General features: G+C 42.6%; 1 protein-coding gene across 1 annotated transcript in view; it reads right to left on the bottom strand.

The window, feature by feature from the left end:
• Window positions 1-21,759, bottom strand: part of Lamc2 (laminin, gamma 2) — a 67,296-nt gene that overhangs the window by 29,089 nt on the left and 16,448 nt on the right. Inside the window, exons 3-5 of the mRNA XM_013015506.1 lie at window positions 11,640-11,828; window positions 6,114-6,249; window positions 1,765-1,863 (exon numbers count right to left, since the gene is read on the bottom strand). Coding sequence (XP_012870960.1) covers window positions 1,765-1,863; window positions 6,114-6,249; window positions 11,640-11,828 — 424 coding nt within the window. The remainder of the gene's footprint in view (window positions 1-1,764; window positions 1,864-6,113; window positions 6,250-11,639; window positions 11,829-21,759) is intronic.

The following is a 21,759-nucleotide window of genomic DNA, read 5'->3' on the forward strand; positions in this document are numbered from 1 at the left end:
AGTTGACCCAGAGAGGTTAAAAAAACTTGTCTTAGTGGCTCATGACTGTAATCCAACTACTTGAGATGCACAGAGTGAAGCATGGATGGCAGCTCTTATCTGAAAGCAGGGGGGAAAAAAAGCAAAGAGCAAAAACGGGTTGGAGGCAAAAGGGGGCAGATTGCTTGCCTGGTGAGGATAGGTTTCATTTGAAAGCCCAGTATGGCTCCATTCCCTTTTCCCCAAAAAAGTAACTTATCTGAGGCCATGTGTGGTGAGGAGCTGAAGCAAGCCTCATACTCAGGGACAGGAAAGGATAAGGGAGGGTAGGGATTTAGCAAAAGTGAATGCTGGTGCTTAGCCATGCACTAAGATGCCAAGTTATAAAGAAAGACAAGGCGATGGCTGTCATGCCATGTGTTGATGGCTCACTCCCATAACCCGAGCTACTCAGGAGGCTGAGATCTGAGAATCACCATGAGAAAAAAAAACAACCCATGAGACGCTTAGCTTCAGTTAATGAGCAAAAAGGTGGAAATGTAACTCTATTGGTAGAACTCCAGCCTTGTGACAGCACAAGTGACAGCACAAGGATCTGAGTTCAAACCCCACTACTGGCACAGAAGAAAGAAATAGAAAGAGAGAGAGGGAGGGGAGGGAAGGAAGGAAAGAAGGAAGGAAGGAAGGAAAGAAGGAAGGAAGGAAGGAAGGACGGAAGAAGGAAGGAAAGAAGGAAGGAAGGAAGGACGGAAGAAGGAAGGAAAGAAGGATGGAAGGAAGGAAGAAGGAAGGAAGCAAGGAGAAAAAAGAAAAGAAAAGAAAAAGAAAGGAGAGAAAAGAAAATGAATACTATGAAAGCTATACCAATGGTCACTGCTGAGAAGCACTAATATTCATAGGAAGGCCTAACAGAAGTCTACTTCCTGTTGGTGGGGATGCAAATGTTTGTTTTATGGAGCTTTCTATTTCTGTGCCACATATTGTAATGGAAAAAAAAAAAGACTTTAGAAAAGTGACCTCTGTCTTTTTAACCTAGTGCTTTCTCACCTCAGCAGCAAAGAACCCCCTGAAAAACACAAGCTAGGAATGTATGTGGCACTTCCTCCACCCAGGTAGAAGTGATTGGCAGGGTGCCAAAGAGCTGCATTCTTGCTTTGAAGGAAATGAGGAGGAAGCTTTACCTCTGGGGCCACCTCTTCCCAGGGCACCTCAGGGTGGGAAGAGTTTAGTCTGAGCACAATCTACCTCCACTGAAGGTGGACGGCTCTGTGCTCCTGCACCTGCCCCAACGTGGTTTGGGCCCAAAGGGCTCTTACGTCATTGTCCCGCGCCCTGCTTCATGTGTGCGCCTGTAACCACCATCCCATCCCTGGGGCAGTTCCTTCCCAGTACACAATGGTTATATATGGCTATGCTTTGTGACAGTCTCTGTTGCAAGGTTTTCCCATTTAACTAGGCCAAGCGTGTCCCAAGCCCAGCTAGAGTCATGTGATCACAACATCACGTACCACCTTGTATCCAGACACTGGAAGTGACGGCCCCCTGGCAATGAGGCCCTCTGCCACTGTCCCAGTAAAAACACAGAGAGGGACCCAGAGTAGAATATGGGTTCCAGTGAATTGCAGGCAGGTAGGTTGTCATATTTTTTTTAAAGCCTAATTTTTGAGAACAGAGGGCAAAGTCCACAACATTTTCTCCATATCTTTTCTATAACTGCACTCAGAGGGTGAATCTGGCTGCTAAGGGACTGTCCCCTCTCTCTGTGGGGACCTGGCTCACACAGACCTGTCACAGCGCTCTCCAGTGACAGCTGGTTTGCAGACACAGTGGCCGGAATCACAGGGCCCCGCAATGCCAGCCGGGTCACAGTCACACTTGCGGTTCCTGGGAAAGAAGAAAAGGAAATTAGGGATTGGTTTGCCGACGCTTCACAGTGTACACATAAAGATTAACTGCTCCTGAGCAAGCGTCACCACACCCCCAAGTCCTTTTCAAGGAGGGAACCCCCCTCTCCCCCATTCATGCTGATCTCTACTCCAAGGAGCCAAACCCTCTCACCGGAGGGCTGCACCAGGATCTAAACCAAGCCCATCACTAAATGGCTTAATTTGATTGACTGTTTGGTTCACTTTTCACAAAAAAATAGATTGAACTTACTTTTCTCTATAAAGTCAATGATGTTTGTTTTTATTAGGATCAATTCCATCTACCTGTTATGTCCGTTTGTTCAGTTCTTTCTTTTGGTCATAACATTGTTAGAAATAATCCCTAGGGCTGGGAATGTAGCTTAGGGGTAGAGCGCTTGCCTAGCATGCATGAAGCCCTGGGTTCGATTCCTCAGTACCACATAAACAGAAAAAGCCGGAAGTGGCGCTGTGGCTCAAGTGGTAGAGTGCTAGCCTTGAGCACAAGAAGTTTAGGCCCCAAAGAAAGAAGGAAAGAAAGAAAGAATTCCTGTGCCATGAAACCCACCCAGAGAGGGTACACATGTCAAAGGGTTTAGAGTTAGCTAAGATGTTTTCATCTCTCCCAGAAGAAACTCTGTATTCTTCAGCGGCCGTTTCATTTCCTCCCTTCAGTCCCCAGCCACCACCACCCCCTGCAGTTTTATGCAGCCACTAATGTATGTTCTGCCTATAGATTGTGTGTTCTGGACATTTTATGAATGATTGACTGCTTTCATTTAGCACATTGTTTCCAAAGTCTAACCATCTTATGCCATGTATGGTTTTCATGGCTGACTAAAACCTAGTACTATATTGGATATAGTTTATTTTATTTACCTATTTCTCAGTTGATAGATATGGGGGTTGTTTCTAGTTTTTAGCTAGTATGAGTAACACTTCTAGGAACATTAACATACAAGTTATATTATCCAGTTTATGCCAGTCCTGGGGCTTGAATTCAGAGTTCCTAGATTCTGTCCCTGAGCTGTTTTTGTTCAAGGCTAGTACTCTACCACTTGAGCCACAGCTCCATTTCTGACTTTTTGCTGGTTAATTGAAGATAGGAGTCTCACTATCTTTTTCTGCATGGGCTGACTTGAACTTCAATTCTCAGATCTCAGTCTCCTGGGTAGCTAGGATTATAGATATGAGCCATAGGCACCTGGCCATATACATGTTTTTTTTTTTTTAACAGATACGTAAGTTCATGGATGTGTTCATAGGAATGGAATTCCTGGAAATGGTTGGTCTATTATATGCTAAGAAGTAGGGATACTAAGAGGATACTAAGTAGGAATCAGCCCTATTCTGGAGTCATGAGGTGGAGCAGATACGTGAATAGCAATGTAAGTAAAACCCAGTACTGACTGCAGTAGAGTTGTGAAGCCTGTGGTGCTTCTTCCTACCCTAGGTACTTAGGATCAGGCAGTGATGATGTGGTAGGACTCACATTCTAGTGGAAGGAATAAAGAAATGGTGAGAAAAATAAGAATTCCAAAATAAAACAGAAGAGTCAGAAGATAGAAGCCTGGGGACTGGCAAGTTCAGGCCCTGGGAGGAGACGATGGGGTGAAGTAGAGCCCCACAAAGCCCTACATTGCAGTGTGACCAAGATCACACATGCTTTCATCCTTTGAAGAAGGCAGGCTACGGTGGCTGGAGTATGGGAACTATAAGTACAGGAGCAAATGGAGCCTCAGCTCTGGGTAGAGTGAGCAGAAGGATCATAGGGCCCTGTCCTTCGAAGTTCTCATCTCATTTTCATGGGAATGGGAGCTCTTGGAGGGCCAGGAGCCCAACAGTGATAATGTGGTTTAAAGGTATTGCAAAAGAACTGGGTGCTGGTGGCTCACGCCTGTAATCCTAAGTACTCAGCAGGCTGAGATCTGAGGATTGTGGTTCAAAGCCAACCCAGGGAGGAACATTTGTAAGACTCTTATCTACTACTACTCAGAAAAAGGCAGAAGTAGCACTGTTGCTCAAGAGATAGAGTGCTAGCCTTGAGTAAAAGAAGCTCAGGGTCAGTGCCCAGGCCCTGAGTTCAAGTCCCAGGACCAGTACAAAAAAAGGGGGAGGATTGCAAAGGGATTTGAGCTTAAGGGAGCATTTCCAAAGATAAAATCTAAAAGGATTAGGCAATGATAGAACAGAACAACCTATACACTGGCCCAGATAAAAGGGAACTCAAACCACCATTAACTAGGACAGGACATGTGTGCCCATCTGGGCAAAGACTGAAAACTCAGGCAAGGGAGAAGGCCTATTTTCACGCCAGTTTTCCCAAGAGTCTAAAGAATATTATGAACATGTTATAGTATCAAAAATAAAAAAATCATCCTTTTTCCTTTCTTTGATTTTATGGTTTAAAGTCTACCAGTTTTGGAGAACGCCACCAGTGGGCTCCGTGTGAGATGAAATGGACATTTCTCATTGCTTCAGCATTTCAACACAATTGCTCAGAAGTACCTAGCTATTTCACATGCACGGCCGCTAGAAGCAGACCTCAGAAACCAAAGGCAGCCAAGAGATCTCCTATAAGCAGAGCTTCCCTAATCCTTTCCTTGGATATGGAATATCTGAATCAGGTCCCTTACAATGAAGGCCAAACCAGAGGGAAGGAGAATGGGGAACTTGCCAGCCAGATATATCTGATGGTGTATACCTGTAATCCTAGCGCTAAGAGAGTTGAGGCAGGAGGTTCACTAGTTTGGAACCATCTGGGCTACATAGCAAAGCCTTCTCTCAACACAAACAAACTAAAAACAAGCAGCAACAACCACAAAAGGAAGTGGGAGAAAGAGGGGGAGGGGAAAGAGAGAAAGAGACACTTGTATCAAAGTTACACACCAAATAAGACATCATGGCACTTAAACCAGGTACCATTTCCCTATTGCAAATGTGCATTTTTGCACCAAAGATTAGAGGTGCCAAGCCAGGGAAAGTTCCAGGGGCAGTGCCTGGGACAAGTGGTCCAGGCTTTTTAGAATTACCCACAGGCTCTTCCACTAGCAAGGATGGCCAAAGGTCCATCTGGACTTGCTCGTAGCAGGCATGCTGGATTGTTACTGCAACCGGCCCAGATGTCTGCTGTGCAGTGTGTGTAGTCATGGAGATAACTAGAATTATAACATGGAGTTTTGCAAAAGAGCAAGAGTTTATTCATGAGGCAGCCATGTAATGTATGGGAATGAAAGAGTATGTGTCAAATCTACCTCCCAGAACATGGGAACAGAGGCTTTCAGGGAGTTGGGGATTTGCGGGCTGAGTTATGGGGACAGCTGATTGGAGGTTAGGAAGTAATCAGTGGCCCAGTATTTGTCAGTTATTACCCTCATGACCTACATCTCACAGGTGTCGTCTATAACTCTGAAATGGCTGATTTACAGAGTCAACTAAAAGCAAGTCACTAAGAGCAGATTAAAGTCCAGGGTGTTTCTTTAGGCTTTTTCTTAGTCTCAGCAATTCCCCTATCAATAGCCTTCTAGATCATTCTTTACTTACCTTTGGTTCTGCATCTCTGCAGATTGATGATGTGATTTATAATGTATTGCCATCTTTCTCCACAAAAGAGTTTGAGGAAAGATAATGGAAGATGTTTTAAACTAATGGAGATGAAGATAATGCACAAAAAAGTTCTATGTTGGCCAAGCTCCTTGTGGCCTTGTGGATCCTGAGGAAGGATGTTTTGTAAGAGAGTCTAGTTTTGTAAGGGAGGAAACCATCAGGGTAAAGAACAAAGGTTCAGGAGCCAAAACTTTGGGTATCCAAAGTGGGCTCCCCATCACAAGTAATATTGGACAACTTCACATTAATTAAATGAATACAGAGCTGGGAATAGCTGTAATTCCAGCGACTTAAGAGCTATTGATTGGGAAGGCTAAGGTTCAAAGACAGCCCAGCCTATGATCCAGCTGTGCCAGGGAAATAGGTAGGAAGATGGTGATCCAAGGCTAGCCCTGGATTAAAAAGCATCTGAACCTAACTGAACATAACTAAAAACAAAAGAACTGGAGTATAGAGCTTGAGCTTGATGTCCTGAGTTCAAACTGTAGCCCAGTCCAAAAAAAAAAAGAGTATAATGAGTATAGTGTGAGGGTTACATTTAAGAACCCACACAAAGCACTAAGTGCAGTAAGTGAAGGTCACCAATAACCAAGATCAACAGCAATGGTGGGGGTGGGTGCTCACAGAAGGTTCTGGTCTGGGGTGCATCCAGCATCCGTGAGTGTGTGGAAGCCTGGCAGACACCGGTCACATCGCTCTCCTGTCACACCTGGCTTACAGCTGCACTGTCCAGAGTTGTCACATTGAACGCTGAGAGAACCTGTAACCCACAAAGTAGGGGAAAGGGAAAAGGAGTTAACAAGGCATTGAGAAGCAACTGCCACCTCATGGCACTGAGTAATACCCACCACTGCTCCCATCATTGGAGGGTTCTTCTACCCAGGAGGGAATTTTTTGTTGGTTTGTTTATATTGTTTTGTTTTGGCAGTACTGGGGATTGAACTCGGGGCCTTGTACTTGCTAGGCAAGATATCTACCATTTGAACTATGCTTTTCCAGTCCTTTTGCTTTTAGTTTGTTTTCAAAGAGAGTCTTCACATCTTTGCCAAGGCTGGCTTCTGGCCTTGATTCTCCTGTCTCTACTTCCTGAGTGGCTTGGATTATCTGCATACACCACACCATTTTAACAACTGAGGAGTTCTAATTCATGGAAAAGCCAGGAAACTACTCATAAAAATGAGTTCTTCTTTGTCACTAAGAAGCATATAGCTCACTGGTTTTTAAAAGAAATTCATTAAGTCTCAGCCTTCTGAGAGGCTGGGATGAACACATAAGCCATCAATGCCCAGCCCAAATACCCAATGTTTCATAAGAGTTTGAGAAATGGTATTACAAACTCTGGTAGAAAATGTTTAATGTTTAGAATTAAACAGTTTTACAGTAAAAAAAAAAAAAAGAAAATGTTTAATGTAATATATCTAGTAAGCAAGAAGCTTGCTGACCTTTTTAATGCTAATATTCTCAGATAGTACTTGCAGGAATGTTGATTGTTATTTTGAGAGGCACAGTGATTCACAGAATGCTATCTACAGGACACTTCTGTAAAGGTAGCTGGTGAATGGAGGAGAGCTCAGTTGTTGATGGCCACGTGCCCTTGAGCAACTCATTTAGTAATCACCTCTTTTAAATGAGTGTAGCAACACATACCTTACAGGCCTGACACACACAGTGTGCCTAATTCATAGTAGATAGTTTAGACTACACTAATATATTAGAAGTATGTCTTCATTGTGCTAATACATTATCTCTAAGGCCCCTGCAAGCTTTACAAAGACAGCATGGAAATGTTCATAGACTCTGAATGCAAACTCAACTAACTGATTCACATTCCAACACTTCCAAAATAGTATCACTGGATTTAAAACAGTTCATCATTCGCTTTTTCAGTCATTCAACAAATATTCATTGTTATGTTTTTACATAACCAACGAAGTATCACTAGATCTTTTTTCTTCTTTGTTTTTGTTGGTTGTGGGCTTGAACTCAGGGCCTGGGTGCTGTCCCTGAACTCTTTTGCTCAAGGCTAGCACTCTATCACTTTTCTGTCTGGGCTGGCTTCAAACTGCAGTCCTTAGATCTCAGCTTCCTGAGTAGGTAGGATTACAGGAGTGAGCTACTAGCACCCTTTAAAACTGTATCTTTAAAGTGCCCCACTTGACTAAAAGCACCTGTTCCAACTCCTACATCATGAGGTAGCCTTAGGGATTGTGAACTCACAGATCTAAAGAATAAATGAACAACAGCTTGCTACCTGGTTCAAGTTTGTAGTAAGTACTTTGAAAGTTTAATCTACATACATTTAGGTAGATTTAGTCCACATAACTTTTAGGACTTGGTAAAGTTTTATAATAGTTTATATTTAGTAATATTTATCCTCTGGCAGTATTTAGTATGTGGCAGTAGCTAGTAGTGTAATCCCAGCTACTCAGGAGGCAAAGGTGATTGTATTTGGAGACTAACCCGGGCAAAACTGTGAAAACGTATATGAAAAATTAAAATGAAAAGACCTGCAAGTGTGACTCAAGTGGTAGAGGGCTTGCCTAGCAATCCTGAGCTCTGAGTTCAATCCTCCACACTGAAGGAAACAAAAGATTCCAAATTGAAAGCAAGAATGTGTTTCCTTTTGAGATCATGTAAATAAACATATGTAAGAATATACATATATTCACTTGCATTTAAAAGTATGTTCAAGCTCAACTGTTATAAACTGAACATTCCTCTCTCCGGTGAAGGTGTCCCCTTAGAACTCAAGAATTTGGGTGTCACGAGGGTTCAAAACACACAGGAAAACACAGTGAATTTCTAAGGCTAGCAGGGCTTAAACTGGTGGTTAAAATGAAGACAATTCAGCCTTGTGGCTGAGACTATACACTCATTGCCTAAAAATAAGCCCTTGCTGTTAAATCTATAAGAAATTAACGTCCAGAATCTCTGAGCACTTTGGGAGCTATTAACACTGTTGACTTCATTTGCCTTTCATAGACTGAGACTATTTGGTGGCAAGATATGTTTTTCTGCGTTGGAAAGTGCTATCTTACAAATTCCCTCTAGCTACTCCCTGAAAGTGAAAATTACCTTGTAGCTGATTGGAGACTGAATGTTCACCAAGGAAGTTAATGCGTGCTGCTGGTTTAATGACTTGTGTGGCCGATGTGTCGCTCAGGACAGCATGGCCAGGGGGTGTGACTCTGCCACTGAAGTGTCTTGAAACCTGAATAGGTGGACTCTGAAGCTTCAGTTTTTCTTCTTCCCTCCCACAGGGGGATGAGGTGTGTTCACACATACAGCCTTCAGGCTGTATGGAGGACTGAGGCCCGCACAGCATGTACAATGTTTCTACAAAGCCAGGATGTTAGCATGCTTCCGTGCACACCTCATTGTTTGCCTTTGGGGATAAAGGACAGCACTCTTATGTGAAGGGAACAGGAAGATGCTGTTCTCAGGAAGAAGATCTAGGTAACAACTTTAGCTCTTTGCTGTGAGACTTTAGGCTGTATATTTCTAGGTCAGTTTGCCCTATTGTTTAAAAATGTTTCTAAAAAGTGTTTTAAAACATTAAATGCCAGCTGAGTATGGTGGTGAGGCATGTAATCCAGAACTTAGGAGGCTGAGGAAGGAGGATTCTAAGTCATTCTAGGCTAGCCCAGGCTACATATGATATCTCAAAAACAATGCCAAATGATATGCCATCTCAAAAACAATGCCAAGTGCCAGTGGCCTATAATCCTAGCTACCCAGGAGGTTGAGATGTGCTGATTGTGGTTCACAAAGCCAGTCCAGGCAGGTAAGTCCTTGGGATTCTTCTTTGCAATTAACCAAAAGCCAGAACTGGAGATGTGGCTCAAGTGGCAGAATACCAGCTGTGAGCTGAAAAAGTCAATCTAGAAGGGAGAGGCCCTGAGTTCAAGCCTTAGTATGGGCACAAGAAAGTGAGAAAGAAAAAAGAAGGTATATTTCCACAACCAATTGGAAGATGGTAATAAGTTAATAAATAGTTTTAGACCATATATCTGACCTATGTGGTTTCTTCCATACCAGACTATAATTCACAGAATTCCAGGAGGCTGAAACCTTGACCTTCACTCTAATAGAGCAAAAAAAATAGTCAGGTTATGGTGGCTCAAGCCTATAATCCAAGCTACTCAGAAGGCTGAGATCTGAGGATCAAGGTTCAAATCCAGCCAGGCTAGAAAAGAGAGTCTTATTTCTAATTAACTACCAAAAATCGAAGTAGGGCTGTGGCTCACATGGTAGAACACCAGCCATGAGCAAAAAAGCTAAGGGGTAGCGCCCAGGTCCTGAGTTCAAGCTCTTGTACCAGCACCAAAAGAAAAGGAGAGAGAGAGAGAGAGAGAAAGAGACAGAGAGAGAAACTATGATGAGGAACTACAACTCACTAAGCTATCTACCATGTGCTTCACAAAAAACATCATTCTGTCACTACATGATACAATGATGCAAATACGGAGCAACAAGAGGTGAGAGCATCTGCCCAACCTTGAACAAACTTTCTTTTTCTCCCTAAGCCTCTCCTCATTTGTAAAATGGAATAAAATAATAATAATACCTTCTTCAGAAGGTTACTGTTAATGAATCAGTGATGAAGCTTGAGGTCCTGGGTTTAATTCCCAGTACTGGCAAAAAAAAAAAAAAAATACAAAATGAAAAGTACCTAGCAAAAGGGCCTGCTGAGTAACACATTCACCACCATGTCAGAGCTAAATCACCACATCCTGCCAGGCTGCTCACAAGGCCTTCCAACACCTTTCCTTTCCTCAAAAGAGCTCTCGAGATTCCCCATTGCTGGGCTAGCCTGAAATTGCACACAGAAAGCAGCCTGGCTGATGCTTGCTTATCCAGTTTCTTTGCTCAGCAGCAGTTTCCAGAGCCAGGAGCTGAATCTCACAAGAACTAAAACTACCCGTAGAGAACAGCAGAGCCTTGCAGGACAGATCACCTCAAATGACCAGAATAACCAATAATGATCAGACTGAATCTCATGGAACCAGATTGCTCCCCTAAAGTAATCACAGTGATAACAACTTCTCTAGAACCTGAGAGAACCATAACTGAGATGACTGTCAGCCAGCCCACACCTGTAACTGGGACACAAGTCATGCATGCCTTTGTCCCCTGCCCCTAACTCTTTCTCTACTTAAAACCTAACACTCACACTATACCCTGGAGATGGCTGAAGATAAACTAAAGTGCCATCTTGCGATGGCATCATGCCATATAATCTACTTTCTTTGCCATATTTCTTTCCTAATGAACTTTCCTATCACTTGGGGGAGGGGAAGATAATAGAATAAGGTTCTCAAAACAATCTCAGCTTACTTACAGAACTGTAAATACAGCATGTTCTCTGTCTCGACAAGCTCTATAGTTCTAGGACTATAGGTACCAGTCAAGCCACTTAAAAGAAGAGCTAGCTTTCTATAACTCACTATTGTGAGTTGCTATAGGAGACTGTATAGCTATAAGTTATTCCCATGGGTTATTTTATCTTCCCTTGTTAACAACTGTGCACGCTCTACTCTTCTTACTTGTCTGTTTTGTTACGACTTCATACTGAGAGAATCTTGCTAGACCAGAAATATCTTTCTAATCCCTTCTTCCCCTCCCCAAAAGGTTACTCACAGGGACAGCTATGGATTTGAGGAGCTATATTTGGAAGAGAAAAAGCTTCCTTCATAACCAAGGCAAAGACTATTATTTACCTGGATTTACCTGGATTTTAATAATATGACTCTGCTGGGTATGGTGGTGATAGTAAAGAGATAGGAATGTAGCATGATAATAGAATACTTGACCAGCATGCACAAGGCTTTGGGTTCAATCCTTGGTACAAAAAAAAAAAAAAAGTGACTCTCAGTACTCTAATTCAAGCCAGTAGATCTTATTACGCAGCAGCTACCACCAATGCCAATTTAAGAGAAACACACTGTCTTGGAGATTTAAGTTGCTCAAAAGACCAATGTCTAGTGTCCAACTGTTTGTTTCCAAGGCTGAACATGTCCCTTTTGATCCTCTTTTTCTCTTTCATTCTTTTTCCTCCTCTTCTTTTCCCCTCCTCCCCTGCATATGGCTTCTCTCCTCCTTCCTCCTCTCTTCTCCATCTCCCTCTTCCTTCCCTCGTCTTTCCACTACCTTTGGCGTGACAGTTGCAGGGCAGGCAGCGGTCTCTGTCCCGGTGTCGGTAGAAGCCCTTCCTGCACCTCTCACAGTGAACACCATCTGTGTTGTCCTGGCAGTTGAGGCAACGGAAGCCATTGCCTGTCTGTCGGTGAAGCCCCTGCTCGAAGATGCATTGCTTGGACTTCCCGTTGCAGTCACAGACTGGGGAGGAGGGAAAGAAAACATCATCAGAGACAACAAGTCAGCAAGGCTGTCCCCCAGATGCATTTATTATTAACCTTGACCATGCATGAGTGCTACATTTTAACTTAAAATAACTGACAGAAGAAGGAAAGGGGGTGACATGGATGGGGGCCCCATGGCCCCCATCTGAAGGGAACAGCTATTACATGGTGCTGGAAGACTGTTGTTTAGAAGGGCAAGAGGTCATGATTGCAAACTGTCTGATCCCTTAAGAGAAGCCAAACATCTTAAATGATATGTTTTTACATGAAAACTCATGATCTAAATGTCTGCAAGGAATGTGCTTTTAAAAGACTGCAAAAACAAAGGAGGGGGTAGCAATGCTCAATAGGAAATGTACTCATTACTCATGTAACTGTAACCCTTCTGTACAGCATCTTTACAATAAAATAAAAGTTTAAGAATAAGATTGTGCAAACCAACAAGACAAGTCTACAGACTGAGAAAGACCTGAGGACCACCAGCCATGAGCTCCGGGGATCTAGCAATGAATTGTATCCAAGATGCACAGCAACTGTATACCACATTGTTCAGTATTGGTACCACATTGTTCAGTATTGAAGGTATACAATGTTCGTGCCAAAACAGATGATGAAGGACAGAGCAGATGTGACTATCTAGAAAGACATCTATTCCTCCCCCAATTGTGCCTTGTACATCCCCCCACCTCAAAGCCAGGTATCAGAGAGAGCCAAAGTCCAGTCAAGAATGACCTTCCACAGGGAAGGTTCATCCTGTGGCTATTCTGAAGAGACCATGGAGGGCCTGCCATCTCCATTCAGACCCAATGTAGGCAGTGCAGTAACCTATGGAAACATTACACTTACTACCTGCATGCCAGTAGATACTTGGAAAGCTTCAATCATGTTTTAGAAGAGAAAAAGGAAAAACCTTCGACATACATATGAGACTATGGAACTAAGAACCTTGAAGAGACAGAGAGGGATGGAATAGATGGGGCAGGGGAAGGGTGACACTGATCAGAGTGCAGTGTATGCATAAGTGGCTATGTAAAATTAAAACCCTACTCTACAACAATTTGAAGCTAGTAGAACAACAGCAACCACAAGATCCATCAAAGATGATGGACCTTGAAGTCAAAAGGACTGAGTCAACAGCAGTTTGCTAGGGCCTGAACCCAGAGCCTTGCGCATGCTAGGCAAGTGAGCTGCTATAGAGCTACATGCCCAGCCCTTTGGACAAACCAACATTCTGAATCTTGTTTCTTCTTCTACATCTGCCTCTCTGCACTGTCAGGAGGAGCCACAGAGAAGAATACCAGTGGCTTTCTGAGTGCTAGTCCACCTTCCCAGGAGACAGGTAAAGCAGCTCAGAAAGGTGAAGTAAGTTGACCCAGTGGAGAGATGGGAGCTTGAAACTCTGCCTGAAGAAACTTTCTTTCTGCTACACACACACACTGTCTCTGATGGTTGTGGACCAAGTCAATTTCTCAGACTTCCTGAGGGTTGCCTTACAGTGATCTTTCAACTCTCTCTCTGTTACTATGAGGTCACTATTCCCAGAGTTGGTTACATCTCCCCAGGGCCCACTTTACGCTTTTATGCTTAATAACTCATTTAATTCCCAAAAGGATAACATTTAAAAAATATTGTCATAAAGGTGATGTACAGAGAGGGTACAGTTACCAGTTACATAAATCAGGTAATGACTTATGTACATTGCTTTTTGGACAATGTTGCCCCTTCTCTCATGCTTTTCCCTATTTTTCCCTCCTATCCAAAAGGAACATTTTTAGCATAAAGTGTTTTTGTTTAAAAAAAAACTATTTTAACAGGAAAAGATGAATACTTATAGAGGGTAGGTATTTTGCCTAATGTTGCACAGCTAAATAGCACAGATATAACTTGCTCCAAAAAAAAAAAGATATAATTTGTCTGACTCCCAAGCCTTCACATTTCATTTTTAATCTCCTCAGGACTCTATGCTAGCATTGGTTCTTAAAGCTAAAAGAAGCTCTCTCAGCTCTTCACGAACGCACCCTAATCTAGTAAAATGCTCTGTTGTTCCTTACTTGGCACTAGAGTTATTGTCATTATTTTTTCTTTGATGCCTGCCCTGGGGCTTGCACCTGAGTGTGTCTTTGGGCTGAAGGCTAAGGCTCTACAGCTTGAGCCAGAGCTCTACTTTTAGCTTTTGGAATTGGAAATAAGAGTCCCATGGGTCTTCCTGCTCAGGCTTGAACAGCAATCCTCAGATCTCAGCCTCCTGAGTAGCTAGGATTATAAACTTGCATACTGGTGCCCAGCTACAAGTCACTTTTAAACAGTTATCGACCTACTCTTCTCCCTGTGATTTTTCACCATGAAGTCTTTTTCCTCTTCCCTGGAAAATGACATGTATGTACAACACACTCCAAAAAATGCACACACACATACAATTATACACACACACACACACTCTCTCTCTCTCTCTTTATTCATTTATTCAAATGACACAGGCCTTAGAAGCACATTCTACAAAGCCTATGTCAGTGAAGCCTTTGAATATCTGGAAAACTATACCATATCCCTCCCTAGTTTTCACTTCCTCAGGTTAAACTGTACATTTGTCACCTCTAGGTCTTTCAACCATGTCCATGACATGATTTCTAGATTTTTCTTGGCTGACTGCCTGGCAATCTACCCACCCAATTTTTACTATCCTTGTTAAAATAATGAGACTTGGTTATGCTTTTTCCAGCGTGGCTGGCTCAGCTTGTAGCGAGACTGGATATTTTCATTCCAGGAAGGAGGACTATTTCATCAAACTTACAACATATTAAACTTACACTCAATTCAAACTCCCAGGACTTTTTCTGTGCCAAGCTAAATCTTTCCCAACTAATGCTTGTGAAACTGATTTTGTTTGAATCTCCAACAGATGGACTGCACAGCTGTCATGCGCTGTGAAATTTCTACCGAATCCAAGGTTATGCCCATTACATAGACTAAATATACCGGTCGGTGCTCTCTGTGAGCCTCCTCCACTGATCACCTAGACACCATTGTGTGTGTGTGTGTGTGTGAGAGAGAGAGAGAGAGAGAGAGAGAGAGAGAGAGAGAGAGAGAGAGAGATTGCCAATACTGGTTCCTTAACTCAGGGCCCCATGCTCTTGCTTGGATTTTTTTCTCACAGCTGGTACTCTACCACTTGAGCCACAGCTTCTGGCTTTTTTTGGGGGGGGGGTCCAGTTGTGGGGCCTGAACTCTGGGCCTGGGCACTGTCCCTCAGCTCTTCAGCTCAAGGCTAGTGCTCTACCACTTGAGCCACAGTGCCACTTCCAGCTTTTTCCTTTTTGCTTATGTGGTGCTGAGGAATCAAACCCAGGGCCTCAGGCATGCAAGGCAAGTGCTCTACCACTGAGCCACCTTCCCAGCCCAGCTTCTGGTTTTTTACTGGTTAGTTTCTTTGATTTGTGCATCCAGGCTGACTTTGAAGCAGAATCCTCAGCTCTCAGCCTCCTGAGTAGCTAGGATTATAGGTAGGAGCCACCAGAGCCTGACTCAACATGCACACAGTTTTGCTAGGTATCGGTAACGTCATAAGGATGGCTCAAACACAGCTCTCCAGAGCAATCATTCTTTTAGCCAAATTTGTTATCATTATTTTAAACCCACTCTTGTTTTTCACCTCTAAACCTCAATTTGGGGGTGGGAGGAAGATGTTTTTCCTTTAAATTCCCAGCTTTCTGGAATTGCATTGTGTTCCAGCATCTTCACCCCAGAACTTGCACAACAGGTCACAGACCTATTATTAAATCAATCCCTGTCCCCAGATGGATTTCCTTTCAAGCCAAGGGCTGTATGGCAGAGTGAGCACATGCATAGGCCTTAGATGGGCAGTGTGTGGGCCCTGCTAGTTTCTACTGCATGCGACAAAACTCCATAAGACTGCTCTCAAATTACCAAGCTAGACTGCATGCAATTCAAGGTTGCACTTCCAAATTCACACCCAGAGACTGAGGGGACAGCTCATCCCACACTTCTTTTGCATGGAGTGGTTCTTTTCATCATCCAATGTATATTTGAAAGAATATTTCTCTGCGTGTGTCTGTCTTTTCTCTCTCTGTGTCTGTGTCTCTGTCTGTGTCTCTGTCTGTGTCTCTGTCTCTCTCTGTCTCTCTCTCTCTCACACACACATCCTCCAATTTAGACTAACTTCCCTAAAGTCAATGATTGATTATCTGTTCCCACTAAGGATAAAAGCTATTTTGAACTCAGGGCTTTGTACTTGCTAGACAGGTGTGCTACAACTTAAGTCACACTCCTAACCCTGTCTTGCTTTAGTTATTTTTGGGGATAGAATCACACACTTTTGCCTGAGGCCATCCTCAGACCATAATCCTCCTATTGTTTCCCGTATTGCTTGCACTATAAGTGTACAATACCATGCTTGTCTTAGTTGCTGACATGGGGTCCTATTAACTATCTGCTGAGACTGATCTCAAGCCATAATTTCCCCAATCTCTACCTTTCCAGAAACTGGGATTATAAGTGTGGGCCACCATGCCCAACACCTAGGGGGAAAAACTTTAATATTTTAAAATTCTAGAGTATTTCTGAAACTGGTCTTATTAAGATGGGCACAATACATTTTGTGTGTGGTCTTTTCTTTTTAAAATTTGGAACCAATTTCTACTCAACTGCTACCATGAGCTCACTAGTTGCCAAAAGGTACCTCCAGGCTAGGAGTAAGGTAGTGGGGAGTTTGGGGACACTATGCAGAAGGACAGAGGGAGAGCCCTCATGCCACCTCCAGCCACCTGCAACCCCACGGTGTGGGTATCTAACACAGTCAGCGTCTCCGTTTACATCATCTTGGGTATTGTGGCACTGGAGATCAAACCCAAAGTCTCCTGCATGCTAAGTGAGTGCTGTACCACTGACATATAGCCTCAGCTCTTCCATTTTGCTTCTTTTAGGGAAGACACACATCAACTTTGTATATGAAATTCATTATTAATATTGGCCCATTTTCAATTCTTTTAAAACAGAGCTGTGTCAAAAAGGCAAATCCTTATTCTTGACCTCACACTTCTAATAGTCAATAAAAAAAAAGTCTCATGCTAAAGAAAAGGAAAAAATAAAGACCTGGGATGCATATAGGACCCAGTGTATAGAAACTACTTAATGGTTTTCAAATAAAATGATTTTTGTTGTTGTTGCTGTTGTTGGTATTACTTGGAGTTAACTAGACCCATTGACTTATTTGGCTGTGGCTCTACCACTTGAGCCACACCTCTAGTCCAGATTTCTGTGGGTTAACTGGAGAGAAGTCTCCAGGAGTTTTCTGCCCAGGCTGGCTTCGAACTGTGATCCTCCAGGTGTCTGCCTTCTGAATAGCCACCAGTACTCAATGAGATTGACTATTCTTTTGAAAACCTATAGAGGAGCTGGGAAGGGTGGCTTAGTGGTAGAGTGCTTGCCTAGCATGCATGAAGCTCTGGGTTCAATTCCTCAGTACCACATTAACAGAAAAAGAAAGAAAGAAAGAAAAGGAAAAGAAAATAAAGAAACCTATAGATGTGTTTCTACTGTTGAGAGGACTCCAAGCATCCCTACAATATGGAGATGCCCTAAAAATGCAAATCTTCACCAGGAACTGACCTCTCCATTCCCCAAGGAAATGCTTCTGACCATGTGACCTTTTTTAGAAACTTAGACTATTTAGAGTAATCGGCCTAAATGCAAGTCCCTAATGGATTTTGAAACAAGATGAAATTCTAAATTGTTTTTATCATCCATCCTGTCCTTCCTTTATAATTGTTAGTCTTGTTCAGTTAAGTGTCTGGACTTTTTTTGCCACATTCATCTTACAAACTTCTTGCTGTTCTTCCAGACTTTGAACCAGCTGCAAATCACACGAATATGTCATTTCGTTTTCATCATGGTCCTCAATATAACTGTGAGGAATGGAAGGATGAAGATGAGGGCTTTGGGCATTCCTGAGTCAGGGAAATGAGACAGTCTTTCATTTGTTCGCTCATTCAACAAACACACACTGGGCATCTGTTATGTCCAGCTGTCCAGCTGTTCTAGGCATTGGAATCCAGCAGCAAAGAAAACCAGTAGTTGTCCCAGCACTCCTGGAGTTTACATGATGAGGTAGGGGAACCAAAAAGATACAAGTAATTTAGAGAGAATAGGAGGACAGTGATATCTACTCAGAAAAAAAATATGTAAAACAGCACAAAAACAAAGGAGAAAGCTATAGGGTGAGAATAATGTGTACTAGGGTTTTTAAATTTTCTTTTGAATTAATTTAATTTAATAAGATAATTTATTTTGTTGGACAGTACAGGGGTTTGAACTCATGGATTTGAGTTTGCTAGGCAAGAGTTCTACCCCTCCAATCCTGTTGCTCGAGTTAAGTTTTGCCCAATTTGGCTTTGGACAGTAATCCTCCTATTTATGCTGCTAACATAGCTAAGATGACAAACACATACCACTGTGCTCAGTTTTTTGTTAGTTGAGATATAAGTGTCATCAACTTTTTGCCTATGTTGGCCTTGAACCACAACCCTCCCAAACTCAGCCTCTCAAATAGGATTACAGATATAAGCTATCACACCTGGCCTATATTCTAGTTTTCTATTTTATTTCTATACTGATATTTGTCTGGCTTATTATCATTGTCCATGAATTTTTTAGCTATGATGATTTTCTAACAAATGGTCACTCATATAAAACAATATGACACTATTTTCCCTTCATTTTGTTGCAGATTTCCTTTGCCCTTTCTGGTAAATTTTCTTTCCAAAGTATCTCAATCATGGACTTTCTTTCCAATGTAGCTTAACCCTTTCTTTCCAATGTATCTCAATCATCGATTTTTGATTTACTGATTCTTACTTTTTTTTCTCCTTCTCTGTTCTGTCTTTGATCAAAAAGACCTTGGCCTCTTTGGTCCTTGGTATAGCATGTATCTATATATGCTTATTTTTTTCATTTAATACATATCACTTGTCCTAACAAGGGGATTGTACCACATGCTTGGATCCCCAGACTTTCACATACCAGCAAGACTTCCAAAAAGAGAATTATTAACACCTTACTTAACCAAAGATGATACTGAATATTTATTTATTTATTTGGTCACAAACACTTTTCACGTTGTCTATGCTTTCCTATTTCCTTGTGAGCATGTACGGGTTCCAGACCTGACATTAAGATATCATTGCATTGAAAAATACCATACTAAAATCAATCCGGAACCCAGAGCATATCTGAAGAGATCTAACCAAGCAGGATTTTCTCCTTCTTACACTGAGCTCCATTTCAGTGGTGCTTCGCCTCAGCCAATGCTTTCCTTTGACAGTCCATTTCTATCACATTCTCTCTAACCTAGAGATACCTCTTCAAGGTGTCTCCCTCTCTTCTCTCTGTCCCTTCACACCAACTCCCCCAATCTTTGACTGCCAGCCAGATTTTCCCCACAGCTAAAGGAATGTGATTCATCAAGTTCACCTCAAGCCCTAAATAAACACTTCTGAAACAGAGGCATTTTACACCGATTTTTGCATTTTCTGTTGGTCTGGCAAAGTGTGGGTGGTAACTGTGTCTGGCTGCACTAGATGCTGCTTCTCTGGCGCATAAGTATTTATTATAATAATAACTGTAATAGCACAGAGTTGCTGACCCTCACAGTGTTTCTTCGGAGACACCGCCAGGCAGCTAGACATGGGCCGATCCGCCCACTACCACCCACAATCACCCAGAGCCACAGATCAAAGAAACTGGAGGAGCCTCTTTAAACAATGGTGCCTGGCAGAGAATTGCAGAATCCCTAGGGCTCCTGCAGAGCGCTCCCACCCCTCACTAACTTGACAGGTTAGGGCAGGAAGCAAAGGGGCAAAAGCTATTTCCAAGCTGTAGACTTGGGAGAAAGAAAGAAAACAGAAGGAATTTCCTACGGTTGGATTTGAACATGATGTTGGAACACTCACCATCAAGGCTAGTTCATTGGCAGCTTTTGCAATTTCCTATAAGAACCATTACTAGAAATAGTAACGATTTGGCATAAGTAGGATCATTTGCCTGACTCAGATTGTCTTTCTGTTGTTCAAAACTTTTAAACATCTTCTGCCCTTACCGAAGTGATTGAATCTCTACCCTCAAATAATCTGTGGTATTTTCATATTTCAGTGCTTGAACGCCAGTAACAAAAATGTTGTTTTGTTGCTGTTATTGTTTATTGTTTGTTGTCAGGCTTGAACTCTGGACCTGGACACTGTCCCTGATCTCTTCAGCTCAAGGTGAGCGCTCTACCACTTGAGCCACAGCTCCACTTCTGGTTTTCTGGTGGTTAATTGGAGATTAAGAGTCTCACGGACTTTCCTGTCCCGGCTGGCTTTGAACCACAGTTCTCAAATCTCAGCCTCCTGAGTAGCTAGGATTACAGGTGTGAACCACCCTTACCCACAAGTTGTTTTTTTTTTTAATACAAATTTTTTCAAGTCCTTGTATACTTCATCCATGTCAACATATCCAACTTTATCTTATCTATTTTCTTTGTTACATGGCAAGGGGTATTTGAACTCAGGGCCTAGAACTTGCCATGCTGACACTCTACCACTTTTATTACTCTTCTAGCCTTGTTTGTGCTGGTTATTTCTGAGATGGGTCTCTCAAACTTTTCTATCCAGGCTGGCCTCAAAGCTGAAATCTTTCACTCTCAGACTCGCCTGTACCTAGCTAGCTAGGATCACAAACATGAGCCACCAAGTCCCACATATAAACTCTTCCATTAATTCCCGAACAGCCTAAGCTCTTTGCCATCTCCAGCCTTTAGGCTGCTCTTCCTTTGCTGGGTACCTCTTATTCTCCCTCTCTCTAAATCCATTTCCCACAGGCTAGCCAGAGTATTCTTTTCAGGAAGCAGAAATCAGATTATATACTTCCTGCTGATTACCTTCAAGTTTTCTCTTTTCTCTGATCCTAGCACTCCACCCTTATCTCTCTTATAACATTTATTGCATTCCAGCCCATGTCATCATTATTTATGGGCATGACTTGTTTCCCCTCTAGCATTACTCACTTAGGTTTTCCAACAGTACTTTATAATACAGTGCTTGGAACGGTGGTTATTGGAATGGATGGGAAATATGGGTGGTGGATGGATGGATGGATGGATGTGTGATTGGTTGGACTGATGGAGGTTGAGACGGGAGAATGGATGGATATGTGGGTAGGTAGATGGATGAATGAAATGGAAAGACGAAGAGGAAGGGAAAAGAAGAAATATATGCATTCTGATTCTAAGAAAAGCCAAATAAGAACCTGAACATATAGAAATTTCTCCCCAAAGTCCAGGACACATTTTGAAATTTCCCTAACATAGTCCTCTAATTTTCCCAGTGCTAGACACTTTTTCTTATTTACCTACATAGCATTCAATGTTAAAAAAAAAAAGAAGTTATCATGTTTCAACAATAACTAAAATACAGTGTGATAGACAGAAAAAGAATTGAGACACCAGATGCCAGAGGTTCACACCTGTAATCCTAGCTATTGAGGAGACTGAGATCTAAGGGTTCTGGTTCAAAGCCAGCCTGGGTAGGAAAGTCCATGAGACTCTTATCTCCAATTAACCACCCAACAACCAGCAGTGGAGCTGTGGCTCAAAGTGGTAGAGCAAAAGACCTCAAGGTCAACACCTCAGGCTTGAGTTCAAGCCTCAGAAGCAGAATTAAAAAAAAAAATAGAAGGAAGGAAGGAAAGGGAAGAGGAGGAGGGGGAGGAGAAGGAAGAAGATGAGGAGGAGAAGAGGAGGGAAGAGAAGGAGGAGAAGGAGTAAAAAGAAGGATGGGGAGGAGGAAGAGGGGAGGAGGAGGGGAGAAGGAAGGAAGGAAGGAAGGAAGGAAGGAAGGAAGGAAGGAAGGAAGGAAGGA

This window comes from Dipodomys ordii, unplaced genomic scaffold (genome assembly GCF_000151885.1).
Source record: "Dipodomys ordii isolate 6190 unplaced genomic scaffold, Dord_2.0 Scaffold27, whole genome shotgun sequence".
Classification (NCBI taxonomy): Eukaryota; Metazoa; Chordata; class Mammalia; order Rodentia; family Heteromyidae; genus Dipodomys; species Dipodomys ordii.